This window comes from Parus major, chromosome 19 (assembly GCF_001522545.3).
Source record: "Parus major isolate Abel chromosome 19, Parus_major1.1, whole genome shotgun sequence".
Classification (NCBI taxonomy): domain Eukaryota; kingdom Metazoa; phylum Chordata; class Aves; order Passeriformes; family Paridae; genus Parus; species Parus major.
The window spans coordinates 6645267-6657079 of NC_031787.1; the positions used below are offsets into that span (position 1 = coordinate 6645267).

The following is an 11813-nucleotide window of genomic DNA, read 5'->3' on the forward strand; positions in this document are numbered from 1 at the left end:
CATGCCACAAAGATCCTGAAGCTGTCCTGTCTTTGGCTCTCTGTGCTGAACAGCAGGTGCCTGTTTTTACCAAATACTTTTTTTTTTTCCACAGCCTTTGAAAGATAGAACTTAAAAAGAGAGATTTCATGTGCTTTTCTAGCTCAGCTCTCCAGCATCTCCATGAGTGTTCTTCACTTGCTCCACTCTGTCCATTTTACAAAATGTCAGCTGAGGAATCTAAACCACATTTTGATTCTGACATTTGCTGCTTTTCATAAGCAAGAAGTTGAACTCAGCCCTTCCCCTGGCACAGAGGAGGAAATCCTGTTAATTTAACTTGCAGCTAAGATGCTACAAGTTATTCCAAGGAGCATTTTGAGGAGGGAGCTGTTCCTGGGTTTTGCATAGTTCTTGTTATTATCTTGTACAGCTACATCCAATTATTTATTACCACATCACTTCAGGGTTTGGAGGCAACAACCTGGGATTCACCCATGTCCCACTTCTGTGCCCAGCTCCACCAAAAAGGGAAATTTGCTTTTCAGCTGGATCAGGGAAAGCTGGATCCTGCTACTTCCAAAGGTTGGTGAGGCTTTGAAATTCAGATAGGCTGACTTGTGACCTGACTTGTGACCCACCTCTATTTTAATTCCTGCTTCTTCTCTTATTTTGGGAGTATTTTTAATATAAATTTTGGTCCTTTGACTTTTTTTTTGTCTTCTGTGAGCTCTGCTTACTACTATCTTTTTTGACTGTCCAGCATACTTTTTAAGTCTTTAAGCAAATCTCTTTTTATCATGAACTTCCCCATCTGACCTGAGCCATGGTCCTGGCTGTGGCTTTTCCCAGAGTGCCCCCACAGCTCCTCCTTTTTGCAGAGGAGTGGAGTCCATCAGGGCAACCCCTCTCCTGAGGTCTCTAAGTCAGCTGGAGCCCAGCTGAAGGAAGCCTTGGGACAAACACCTTTTCAATAGGCTTTTGTGCACGGCAGGCTCCCTCCTCCTCGCTGCCTGAAAGCCAACTGAGTGCCAGTGGGGCTGTTGAGTCTTGTTTCAGTCCTTGTGCCAATCATTCCCATTGTTTCTTTGTGTCCCTTTCACATTTTCCATGGCCTGAACTCTGTCCACAATGCAGCCCACAGACCAGGGCTCTGTGTGACACAGTATCTCCTTCTTGTGAATGTGAGATCAGCCACAGCTTTCAAAACAAGTGATGCCATAAATGAACTGAGCTGCATTGATTCCTGTAGGTTCCTTAAAAACCTCTCCCTGTTGTTCATCTTCTGTACCTGCTTTTATGGTCGAGTGCTGTTTGGGTTTTGTATCTGCCTGGGTTATGTGACTTCCAGAAAACTTGGAATTTCAGACTAGGCAAAGTCTTTAAGCAGAGACTGAAGATTGTAGCTGAAAACTTGAAGTTCTGTGAGTGTGGTGTGTGAGCTAACAGGGCATTATTTGATTATTTAGACTCTTGAAACTAAATACTGCACAGTTTATCTTCCAAACCAAAGTCTTCCCTCCCCAGGCTCTGCTGGGTGCATTTGGAAGCAGGGTAAGGATCAGCACAAAGGGCTGCTCCCCAGGGCAGGGCAGGAGCCTGTCTCATTAATTACTATTAATTGACTCCAAGAGAGGAGTGAGGGTACAAGGAATGAGGGTAGGGGGGAGTCATGAGCTCAGCTTCTCAATGAAACACCTCTTGCTGCTGCAAATAAAGATTAGAGCCCACCCCAGCACTGCTCACCTCCCAGTTCCTCTAGAGTTCCATAGCTTTGCCATAAATAGCTCCCTTTATTGTTTCTTAATGATTGAATTAAAATAGAAAACACTGCCAGCTCCCAGGCGTGGGGAGCACGGGGTATTCCTCTGTCTCATTTGAGATCCCACACTTCCCTGAAATCCACGTGTCTCACCCAGCTCAGACTCTGCAGTGCTAAAAACACCCTCAGCCTTGTTTCCTGTCCCTAACTGGCCAAAAGATGTCCCTGACAAGGACCAAAAGGGGCTCCTTCCCAGGATGCTACCTCATTCCTGCAAAGGTTTATCCCTGCTGACCACTGGGATCACTGGGAGCTGGGACATTTGCTTCCAGTGTGTGCTTGCCAAGTACAAGCAGCACTGTCATGACATGAAAACCTTCTGGGCTGATGGGTGACAATTTTACAAGCTCTGGAGAATCCATCCACCTCCCTGCCCTTGCTGCCAGGCTGGGTGGGTGCATTGCAGCACCATTTCCCCAGGCATAATGTAATGCTCCATGCTGAGAGCTCAGTTTTTCACTCTGTAGATAATCCCTTATCCAAATTCCCTTGGGCCTGCACAGAGCTCCAATCTACCTGCAAGGATGCTGACAGGATAAGGAGGAGCATTTGCATTAGGCAATGGTTCTATGAGGAACATTCCTGCTTCTACCCTTATTTTCTTCAATGCACACCCAGCTTTTCTCAATACACCACCTGGAAGGGCACCGTCAAGCCCAGCCTGTTTTTCCTTCTCATGTTGCCTCCTGCACACAAGTTTTAGCAGTTGCTCATGCCATTCTTCTCCCCAGCAGGGTGTTTACTGCTGAAATTTGTGCAACAGCTTGTGAAATGTTCCTGCTGAGCCACAGCCCAGGAGGTTTTAGTTGAAGCCAACTGACCACAGAAGCCAAGCTTGGTGTTTGGGGGGAATTGTGGTTCCACACAGTCTGAAGTCAAAGGGCACTCCCAGCTTTCAGAGGGCCGTGTTGATGTGAAAAATGGGATTAAACTTTGCAGGAGAAGGGGTGCTCTGTGCTAGGAGCCCCCACCAGCTGGGCAGGAGCACCCAGGTGCCATCCCTGTGTCACGGAGGTGTGGTGGGCATGGACTTGGTGCCTTCCAGCTGCAGCCGAGGAGCTTTAGCAGCAAAAGCCCTGGGAAAATCGTGTCATGAAAGACAACCTGTAACAACCTGCGTGCAATTTTTAAATACTCCCCGTGCTTTTCCTAGAACAACTCCTGGCAGGTCTATTTTTAACCGGAACGTGCCCAACCTTGCCCGAGTTCCTTTCTCTGCGGTTTTTAGGGGTTTTTTTGGCTCGCTTCCCACGCCGCGATTGTATCAAGGTTAATTCGACCGTCCTGCCGGGCTCTTCCCACCTCCCCCAAAAGAGCAGCACCTGCCCGGCTTCGTTCGCTCTCCGGGGCAGGGCAGGGCAGGGCCAGCCGCGGGTTCGTTCCCCGATAAGGCTCGCAGGGACTCTGCTCTCCGCCCCGGCAGCGTTTCACAACCGGCCCGGCAGTGCCAGCCCCGCTGCCGCCCGCGGAGCCCACGGAGGACGGCGGCGGCCTCGCAGCGCTGCCAGCGCGGCAGGAGCGACCCCGAGCACGGCGGCCAAGGTAGCGAAGGGACTCCCGGGGCGGGACACGTCCGTCACCCCGCTCTGCTTTCGCCCTCTCCCCTCTCCCACCCAGATCACCGGGCACGGAGGGGGAGCGGCGGCCCCGCGGCCTCGCCCGTTCCGCTTCCGCCATGTGAGCGGAAAGAGGAAGCGGCGGCGGCGGCCCCCAGTGGGCGGCGGGGGCGGAGGGTCCTGCCCGGAGCGGAGGGCACCGGCCGGGGGGAGAACCAGCGGCTCGCAACCACCGCGGCGCAACCGCCGCCACGCCTGTCGCCTCAGCCCCGGTGTCGCTCGGGGGTCCCCGCGGTTCCTCGTGGGGTCCCCATCGCGCCGTGTCCTCGCCGGGTGTCGCTCCATACCGCGGGGCGCTCCGCCCCGCCGGGAGCAGCCCCGGCTTCCTCGGTGACATCCCCACGCTCCCACCAGCGCCCTGCGCTGCTTCGCAAACTTTTCTAACTCGGGAATTACGTAAGGCTCCAGAGACACGCGGCGTGTGAGGCACGAAGGGCGGCGAGTTCGCTGCCCGGGGATGGGGATGGGTCGGGGGCGCGGCCGGAGGCTGCGGGTGCGTGCGGTGCCTCTGGGGACAAGCCGGGCTGTGCGGGTCAGGGAGGGCCCGCGCTGAGCTGGGTGTCACCGCTGTCTCCTCAGTGCTCAGCGGCCATGGAGAGGATGCAGCAGATCGTGGGGCGGGCGAGGGCCGCCTTCAGCTCGGGCCGGAGCCGCCCGCTGGAGTTCAGGATTCAGCAGCTGAAGGCCCTGGAGAGGATGGTGCAGGAGAAGGAGAAGGAGATCCTGGCAGCCCTCAAGGCGGATCTGAACAAGGTCTGTGCTGTCGGGGAGTTTCTCCCACCAGCTGTGCATGGACAGTGGTTGGCCCTGAAGGGAAAGCGGGAAGGCCAAGGGCTGCCATTGTTGTGCTGAACGACTTTTGCTCTTGTCCCCCTTGACCCTGGCTCCCACTGTGGCCTGAGAAGATCTGCTGCCACCACTTGTAAGGAGTTAGTCTAAGGCAGGGCTTCTGCCTCACACCCTTAGGTTGGCTAGCTTTGGCCAGGGATCCTTGGTCGCTGCCAGTGGCAGGCACTTTGAAGCAGCAGGGCTGTGATGTTGCTGTCGGAGGTGGGTGCCTTTGCCATCCCCTTCCCCAACCCCGCTGTTGTTTCAGTGTGGGCCCAATGCCTACAGCCATGAAATTCTGGGTGTGCTGGGGGAGCTGGCCCTGACCATGGAGAAGCTGCCGTCGTGGGCAGCCCCTCAGCCCGTGAAGAAGAACCTGCTGACCCTGAGGGACGAGGCCTACATCAACTACGAGCCCCTGGGCGTGGTGCTGGTCATCGGGGCCTGGAACTACCCCTTTGTGCTGGTCATGCAGCCCCTGATCGGGGCCATCGCAGCAGGTGGGGATCCAGCACGGCCCCGGCCTTGCTGTGCTGGTGGCTGGGAGCTGGGGCAAGGATGTGAGGGCTGAGTGTCCGTGCTGTGTGTGCCCTGCAGGCAATGCCGTGGTGGTGAAGCCGTCGGAGGTCAGCGAGAACACGGCTCGGCTGGTGGCCGAGCTCCTCCCACAGTACCTGGACAAGGTGAGTGTGGCCCCATGCCTGGCATGACTGTCTTGATCTCTCCTGCTTCTAAAGGGGTCCTGCAGGTTCAAGCCACATCCATTGCCTGCTCCCTTCAAAGCAGCACAAGCAGGAGGCAGAGGAAGGGCTGAGTTAGAGTCCAAAGGTACATTGACAAATTCTCCCCGTGTTTGTGTATGAGCTTACATAATGCTGCTGCAGTGTGACAGCCTTTTTGACACCCATGACCATATGGAGAGGTGTGTGTGTACTTCTCACTGCAGGAGCTGCTCTTTTGGAGCTGTGCTGGGGATATCCTTAGGTCAACACAGGTTGTGTAGGATGGTGGCTGTGCCTGGCTCTTCCTGAGAATTAGGCACTTTGTGTTCCATGGCAGTGTGTCCTGGGTTTTTGTGTCCTGCTGAACTGCACTTGGAGGAGGAGGTGTTGTTTTCCTCCTCTTGCCTGGCAGTTCTGTCGTCCCCTGCATTGTGTCTCAGACTGTTGCTGTCACTGCACGGGGCCCTGTGGAGTTTCCTGCGGGGAGTTAGCACCTTCTTGAGGTGGGAGGCAGGAGCAGAGGAAGGAGGCAGCCCTGGGGAGAGTCTGGCAGTCATGTGCACCCTGGTTCTTACTGTGTGGGAGCAGCACCACAGCCAGACTCAGCCCTGGCCTCAGCCATAGTTTGTATGACACAAAGTGTGATATGAAACTTCATTTCAGGGGAAGGAGCAGAGCTTATCTCTGATACCACTATATTTTGTCCCTATAATGAAGTAGGCCACAAATAAGTGTGCCCTCTGCCACCTGCAGAGCTGCTGCCTTGATCTAAGTGCTTTGAGTCAAGGTAAGTCTCAGGCTCATGTTTGCCCCACAGGATCTGTACCCTGTGGTCACTGGAGGAGTTCCTGAGACAACCGAGCTGCTGACCCAGAGATTTGATTACATCCTCTACACTGGCAGCACTGCAGTGGGCAAAATTGTGATGGCAGCAGCTGCCAAGCACCTGACCCCTGTCACCCTGGAGCTGGGGGGAAAGAGCCCCTGCTACATCGACAAGGACTGTGACCTGGCTGTGGCCTGCAGGTCAGCTTGCTGCTGCCTTGATGGGCCCTGAGCAGCAGGGCAGGGGGAGGTCTCTGGGTCTCTGGGCCAGCATCCCCAGCTCAGGTGCTGCCAGCTGGGCTGAGGGGTGTGGCAGGGGTTGCCCATGGGGAAACCGTGTCCCTTTTGTCCCTTGTCCCAGGCGGATAACGTGGGGCAAATACATGAACTGTGGGCAAACCTGCATCGCCCCAGACTACATCCTGTGCGACCCCTCCATCCAGAGCCAGGTGGTGGAGAACATCAAGGCCACTCTGAAGGTGAGGGAGGAGTTCCTTGTGCTGTGGGGATTGTTCCAGGTGTGATTTCCTGGAGCTGTGGCTGTTGGAAGATGCGCTGAGCACTCTTGTTGCTGCTGTGCCCTTGCTCAGGAATTCTATGGGGAAGATGTGAAGTCGTCTCCGGACTATGAAAGGATTGTCAACCAGCGTCACTTCAAGAGGGTGAAGAGCCTGCTGGAGGGGCAGAAGATCGCTCATGGGGGAGAGTCTGATGAGGCCTCCTGCTTCATAGGTGCTCCTGGCAGCTGCTGTGGAGGGGAGGTGGTGGTGGGCGCTTTCTGGGCTCCGTGTGTCTGTGCCTGACTTGGGTTATGTTGAACACAGCAGTGTCCAGGACAAGGTCCTGTCCTGGGCCAGATGTGTGTCCTGCTCATGCTGTTCTCCCATTGTCCCGTTTGCCTCAGCTCCAACCATCCTCACGGACGTTTCCCCGGAGTCCAAGGTGATGGAGGAGGAAATCTTTGGACCAGTGCTGCCCATTGTGCCTGTGAAGAGCGTGGAGGAAGCCATCGAGTTCATCAATCTTCGGGAGAAGCCCCTTGCCCTTTATGTCTTCTCCAACAACAAGCAGGTGGGTCTGGGCTGTGCCAGAGGAGATCAGCATTGTAGATCCCTTTCCAGTATCCTCCGTTACACGGTCTGCTCTCTTCTTTAAGCCTTTTTAATCTTCTCTTTTGTTTTTTGGTTTGTTTTTTTCTTTTTCTAGTTAATCAAGAGAGTCATCTCTGAAACCTCTAGTGGTGGTGTGACTGGAAATGATGTCATCATGCATTTCTTCCTCTCAACTTTGCCTTTTGGTGGTGTTGGTAAGTTACTGGAGCTCCTTAAGAGTTGGTACTTATGGCATAGTGTGTGCCAGGGGACAACAACTCATGGTTTGTGTCTGGGTATCCCTGTGCCTCCTACAGCCCATATCTCTTGCAGCAGGTCTTGATAATAATGATAAGTTCTGGGATTGCATTAGGACAGGGGCCAGGAGGGAAAAACCTTTGGTTGTATTTTTGGAAAGATTTAGTGCAGCCTGATGGGAAAGGTTCATTAAAACCATTAATGAGTGATTGGTGGAAATGAGATGAGGAAGGCTGGAGTACATTGTAGAGACTGAGAAGTGCTGCAGGGGAAGGGTCAGTTGTCCTCAAGTGGACAGAGTTTTGTCTGAGCTGCCTGGCTGTGTCCCTCAGGCCACAGCGGGATGGGCGCCTACCACGGCAAGCACAGCTTCGAGACCTTCTCCCACCGCCGTGCCTGCCTGATCAAAGACCTGAAGATGGAGAGCACCAACAAAATGAGGTACCCACCTGGAAGCCAGAAGAAGGTGGATTGGGCCAAGTTCTTCCTCCTGAAGCGGTTTAACAAGGCCCGAATTGGGCTCTTTGTCCTGGCCCTGCTGGGGGTTGTGGCAGCAGTGATGATTAAGGTGAGTTTTGGGTCTTTGATGTCTATGGCAGTGCATGAGTGATTTGCCCAATCTGTTCTTTGCAACTGCAGCCCTTTTATAAAGCCTGACCTCTTTTTCTGTCTTGGGATTTATTATATCTGTCCCACCTTAAATTCTTACCTTCTTGCTCTTGCAAGTGATCTGTAGAATAGGACTATCCCTGGAGTGACCTCGCAGACTGCTGAACTCCTTATTGCTCTTCCCTGGTAGGTGACACTGGTGGGATGCTCCCTCCAGAGGCAGAGGTTGGTAGTCTTGGACTGGTTAGGAGTAGTTTCCATTCCAGGGCCTCCTTCAGCAGTGTTTGAGCTGCCTCACAGTCCAGAGAGCTGCAATCTGTGCCGTGGCACCCTGGGGAGGGAAGCTATGTCTCAGAGCCAGGGTCAGTGACGAGCTCTTGTTCCTCCTTGCCCATTGAAGCCCCTGTCTGACCTCAGCTCAATTATTCTCATTTCCTCCCTTGTTTCCATCTGGGTCCTGTGGAAGGGTGGGATGTCCTCTCCTCTATGCAGGAGGCTCAGGATGCCTCCTGAGGTGGAGGAACAAGATCTGAATCTCTAAGCGTGGTCACTGTTGGTTATTCATGTCTGACAAACCAGACACTACATGTGCCTTCACTGACTGGTCTGTGGGGTTTAGTGAGCTTAAGGGAGCAGCTCCTGAGGGCACAGGAGGTGGCAGGGTGGATCAGGACTCTGCCCTTCAGTCTGTGCAGTTGCTGCTGCAAGGACACACTCAGGAGCCCAGCATCCAGGGCAGATAACCTGCTCACATAATCCAGGAGGAGCTGTAAGAGCCAAGAACTGGCTCAGGCTTTGAGGCAGCAGCCAGGGAGGCAGGCCCTGTGTAGGGGAATGAGATGGGGGAAACTCACAGCATCTTGAAATCATTTGGGTTTCTCAGAGCCACCAGTCTGTGCTGAAGAGAAAAGCCCTCTTGGTTGTGCTGGCTGTGCAGAGGCTGGGCTGGCCCAGCGGGTGGTAAGGAGGAGCAGGTTTCAGAGCACTGCTGTGGCTGTCACAGTGAGGTAGGAGCCTTTTTCTTCTCCTGTGTGTAGACCCAGTTTGAGTTTGGGAAAAGCTTTGTAGATGAGTGAATGTGGGGCTGAGCCAGAGCACGATGCTTCCCCTGACACCTGAGATAACCAGTGCATGCTGAGGGGCAGGAGAGCTGCACGCTGGGGAACCCCTCTGACTGAAGGGGCTTCGCTTCAGGCTGTTCTAGAAAGGGGATTGGTTTTATCTCAGCAGATCCTTCACAGGATGTTGGTGTTGTGTTTTGCTTTCACAGGTGGTTAACTGATGAAGAGAGGAGAAGGCACCATGTGCACGTCATACTCTGGGTGCTCGCTTTGTGTCTGTTTCCTTAAGCTGGAAAGTCATTATTTTCTTTTGTTCTGGGTGATTTCAGTGAGCTGTCGAGCACACAGAGTAGACTTAGAGAGGCACTAACCACGAGAAGGCTCAGATTCCTGTTTACTTAAAAGCCATGCTGGAACAGAGGGACCAGTGGGGACAAGCTGTTTGAAGGAGGACTGTAGAGCAAGAAATTCCAGTCCCTACATCCACCCCGTGCCATGCAGAGCTTCCAGGGACACTGTGTCCTGCACCAAACCACTCACCATCCTGCAGTGACCAACAGGAGCTGAAGTTTCAGCAATCCTTGGGTTGACAGTGTTTTCCCTGTTTAGGGGATGATCTGAACACCCCTCTCTTGGTGACAAGCCTGAGACAATCCGTGCTGCCCAATGCATTTGGCCAAAAGTGATGGCTGTGAATAAACCCGGTGAGGTTCCCCTTGCCATTTAATTGAGGTGAAACATTCTCACATCTCTTCAAACCAGAATCATCCTCAGCTGGTCAGGGGCTGCTTGCTGGGTTCTGTGTTTCATCATGTGCCTTTAACAGTTATTTAGCAGTTAGAAAATTCCAAAGGTGATGCCTGCACTGCCTGTATTGTGCTGATGAGTGTCTCATGCTGGAGCAAAAGAACTTTCAGGCCTGTTCAGAGAAGTGGGAATGACAAATAATACCTTGTGGATTAGCCCAGCCCCACACAGCCATTTGCTTTTTCCCTGTGGGATGGGGAAGAGAATTGGAAGGAAGTGAGAAAACTTGTATATTGAGATAAAAGTAGGTGAAGTGAAAACTGGGCTTCCAGGCAAATCAAAGCAAATTAAGGAATTTGTTCATTAATTCCCCTCATCAGGCAGGTGTTCAGCCATCCCCAGAAGAGCAGGGCACCATCACACCTGGTGGTGACTTGGGAAGACAAACACCATAACTCCCAATGTCACAAATCCAAAACATTCCTTCCACAAAGAAACTTGGTGTCTACCACGAAAATTAACTTATCCCAGCCCAAGCCGGTACAAAGCTGTTCCTGGTCAGATTCCTCTAAGGAAAAACAATTACTGGAAGAGTGTGTGTGCTCCTTTGTGTTTGAGCTTCTCAAGATGCTGTAATCTTGCACTGGGGGATAATGTGGGGCTTGTTCTAGCTTGGGGGAAAGATGCTGAAGGAATTGAAGGTGAAAGAGCTTTAGGACTGCTTCACAAAATAATTCAACAATTATTACTAAATGCAATTAATATAGAGTAGAAAATTATATTTACTGTGCAATAAGTGGGATTTCTTCATGTCTGGTGAAAATCCATGTACTAAGCCTTTTTGATGATACATTTTGCAAGCACTAAATAAACACTGAGAATTTAAATAATAAACTGAGTGTGGTAAGTCCTTGCAGTCTCCTGAGGAATCCTGCTCTGCTGGTCCCAGCTCTGGCCTTGGCTTGGCTGAATGGCACACTTGTGTTGCGAGGTGTCCCTGGCACCCTGGAAAGGGTCCCCAGGAGCTCTCTTGGGCGCTGAAAATGCTCCTGGGAACCAGGCAGGGAGTGGGGTGAGTCAGTGGAGGAGCTGGCCTGTTTCCCCCTTTCAAATCCATGCCTGGATTGCCTGCCACCTGCCTGCTTGGGGTTTTCTGGCTGCCAGATCTGAGCGTTGTCTCCCAACAGCAGCTGTGGCATGTGGGCCTTGTCCCTGGCGTGGGCAAAGCCACGTGGTCTCTGCCATCCCACACCAGGGCTGAGTCACTGCCCTGGCTGGGAGCAGCAATCCAGGGCTCCCCAGCCCAGGACAGGGTTGGGTAAAGGGCATCTTGTACCCAGCCAGAGCCCTGGGCCAGGGCCAGCTCTCCCGTGGGAGGAGGGATCGCCCCCAGCCATGGCAGGGAAGGGCTTCTGCCTGCTTGCACTTGCCACAGGAGGCTGGTGGAGAGAGAAGCTTCTCTGAAGGTAACGTGCTTTTTTCCTTCTTTTTTTTAATGAGTCACTCGCTTTCTTGGGCTGTGTCACACAGCTGTGGTGGTGGGTTGGGAAGGATTTAATCCTTGTAAGGGGATCTTGGTGTCTTGGTTGGTTGGGCAGGGATGCAGGACCAGATCTCTGGTTGTGACTAAAGAGTGAAATGCTGCTGCTGGGAAGCAGGATGAAGTCTTAGCAGTGTTTTGTCATTTTTCTGTGAGGACATGTGAGAGCCTCAGGGTTATGGTGCAGATGGGTGCAGGCTGGCTCTGCGCACACAGCTCTGCTGCCCACCCAGGCCACAGCGATCTCTGTGATTTGGATCCTTGGGAGCATCCCTGTGAGAGAGGGTGGAGTGGCTGGTGCCTTTGAAGCTTAGAGAAAGCACCCTCAGAGCAGGAGCAACCAGCAAAGCCCAGGTTGCTGTGAGAGGTGCCCTGTGCGTGCTGTGAGCCCGGAGCGCTCAGCTTGGGAATGGGAGCTCCTCTCCAAGAAGGACAAATCTCCCAGCCTGGCTCGGGGTGGGACAGCTCATGGTGGTGTTCCCAGGGCTGAGCAGCTCCAGGGCCCGCGCTGAGCTGGGTGTCACCGCTGTCTCCTCAGTGCTCAGCGGCCATGGAGAGGATGCAGCAGATCGTGGGGCGGGCGAGGGCCGCCTTCAGCTCGGGCCGGAGCCGCCCGCTGAAGTTCAGGATTCAGCAGCTGAAGGCCCTGGAGAGGATGGTGCAGGAGAAGGAGAAGGAGATCCTGGCAGCCCTCAAGGCGGATCTGAACAAGGTC

At 53.5% G+C, this 11813-nt stretch overlaps 1 protein-coding gene across 5 annotated transcripts in view; it reads left to right on the forward strand.

Annotated features, from left to right (window-relative positions):
- Positions 1-3238: 3238 nt before the first annotated feature.
- The window catches only part of ALDH3A2 (aldehyde dehydrogenase 3 family member A2), a 13047-nt gene continuing 4472 nt past the window's right edge, over positions 3239-11813 (forward strand). Inside the window, exons 1-12 of one of the 5 annotated variants that reach the window (XM_015646922.2) lie at positions 3239-3343; positions 3997-4170; positions 4514-4745; positions 4843-4928; positions 5785-5993; positions 6154-6271; positions 6383-6524; positions 6697-6863; positions 6999-7098; positions 7474-7709; positions 8634-8757; positions 9021-10452. In XM_015646922.2, the coding sequence (XP_015502408.1) occupies positions 4009-4170; positions 4514-4745; positions 4843-4928; positions 5785-5993; positions 6154-6271; positions 6383-6524; positions 6697-6863; positions 6999-7098; positions 7474-7709; positions 8634-8714 (1533 nt within the window). In that variant the 5' untranslated portion in view covers positions 3239-3343; positions 3997-4008 and the 3' untranslated portion in view covers positions 8715-8757; positions 9021-10452. Of the gene's footprint in view, positions 3344-3498; positions 3814-3996; positions 4171-4513; positions 4746-4842; positions 4929-5784; positions 5994-6153; positions 6272-6382; positions 6525-6696; positions 6864-6998; positions 7099-7473; positions 7710-8633; positions 8758-9020; positions 10453-11813 lie in introns of those variants that run through there. The other 4 variants (XM_015646921.3, XM_015646924.3, XM_015646923.3 and 1 more) reach the window with 4 other exon arrangements.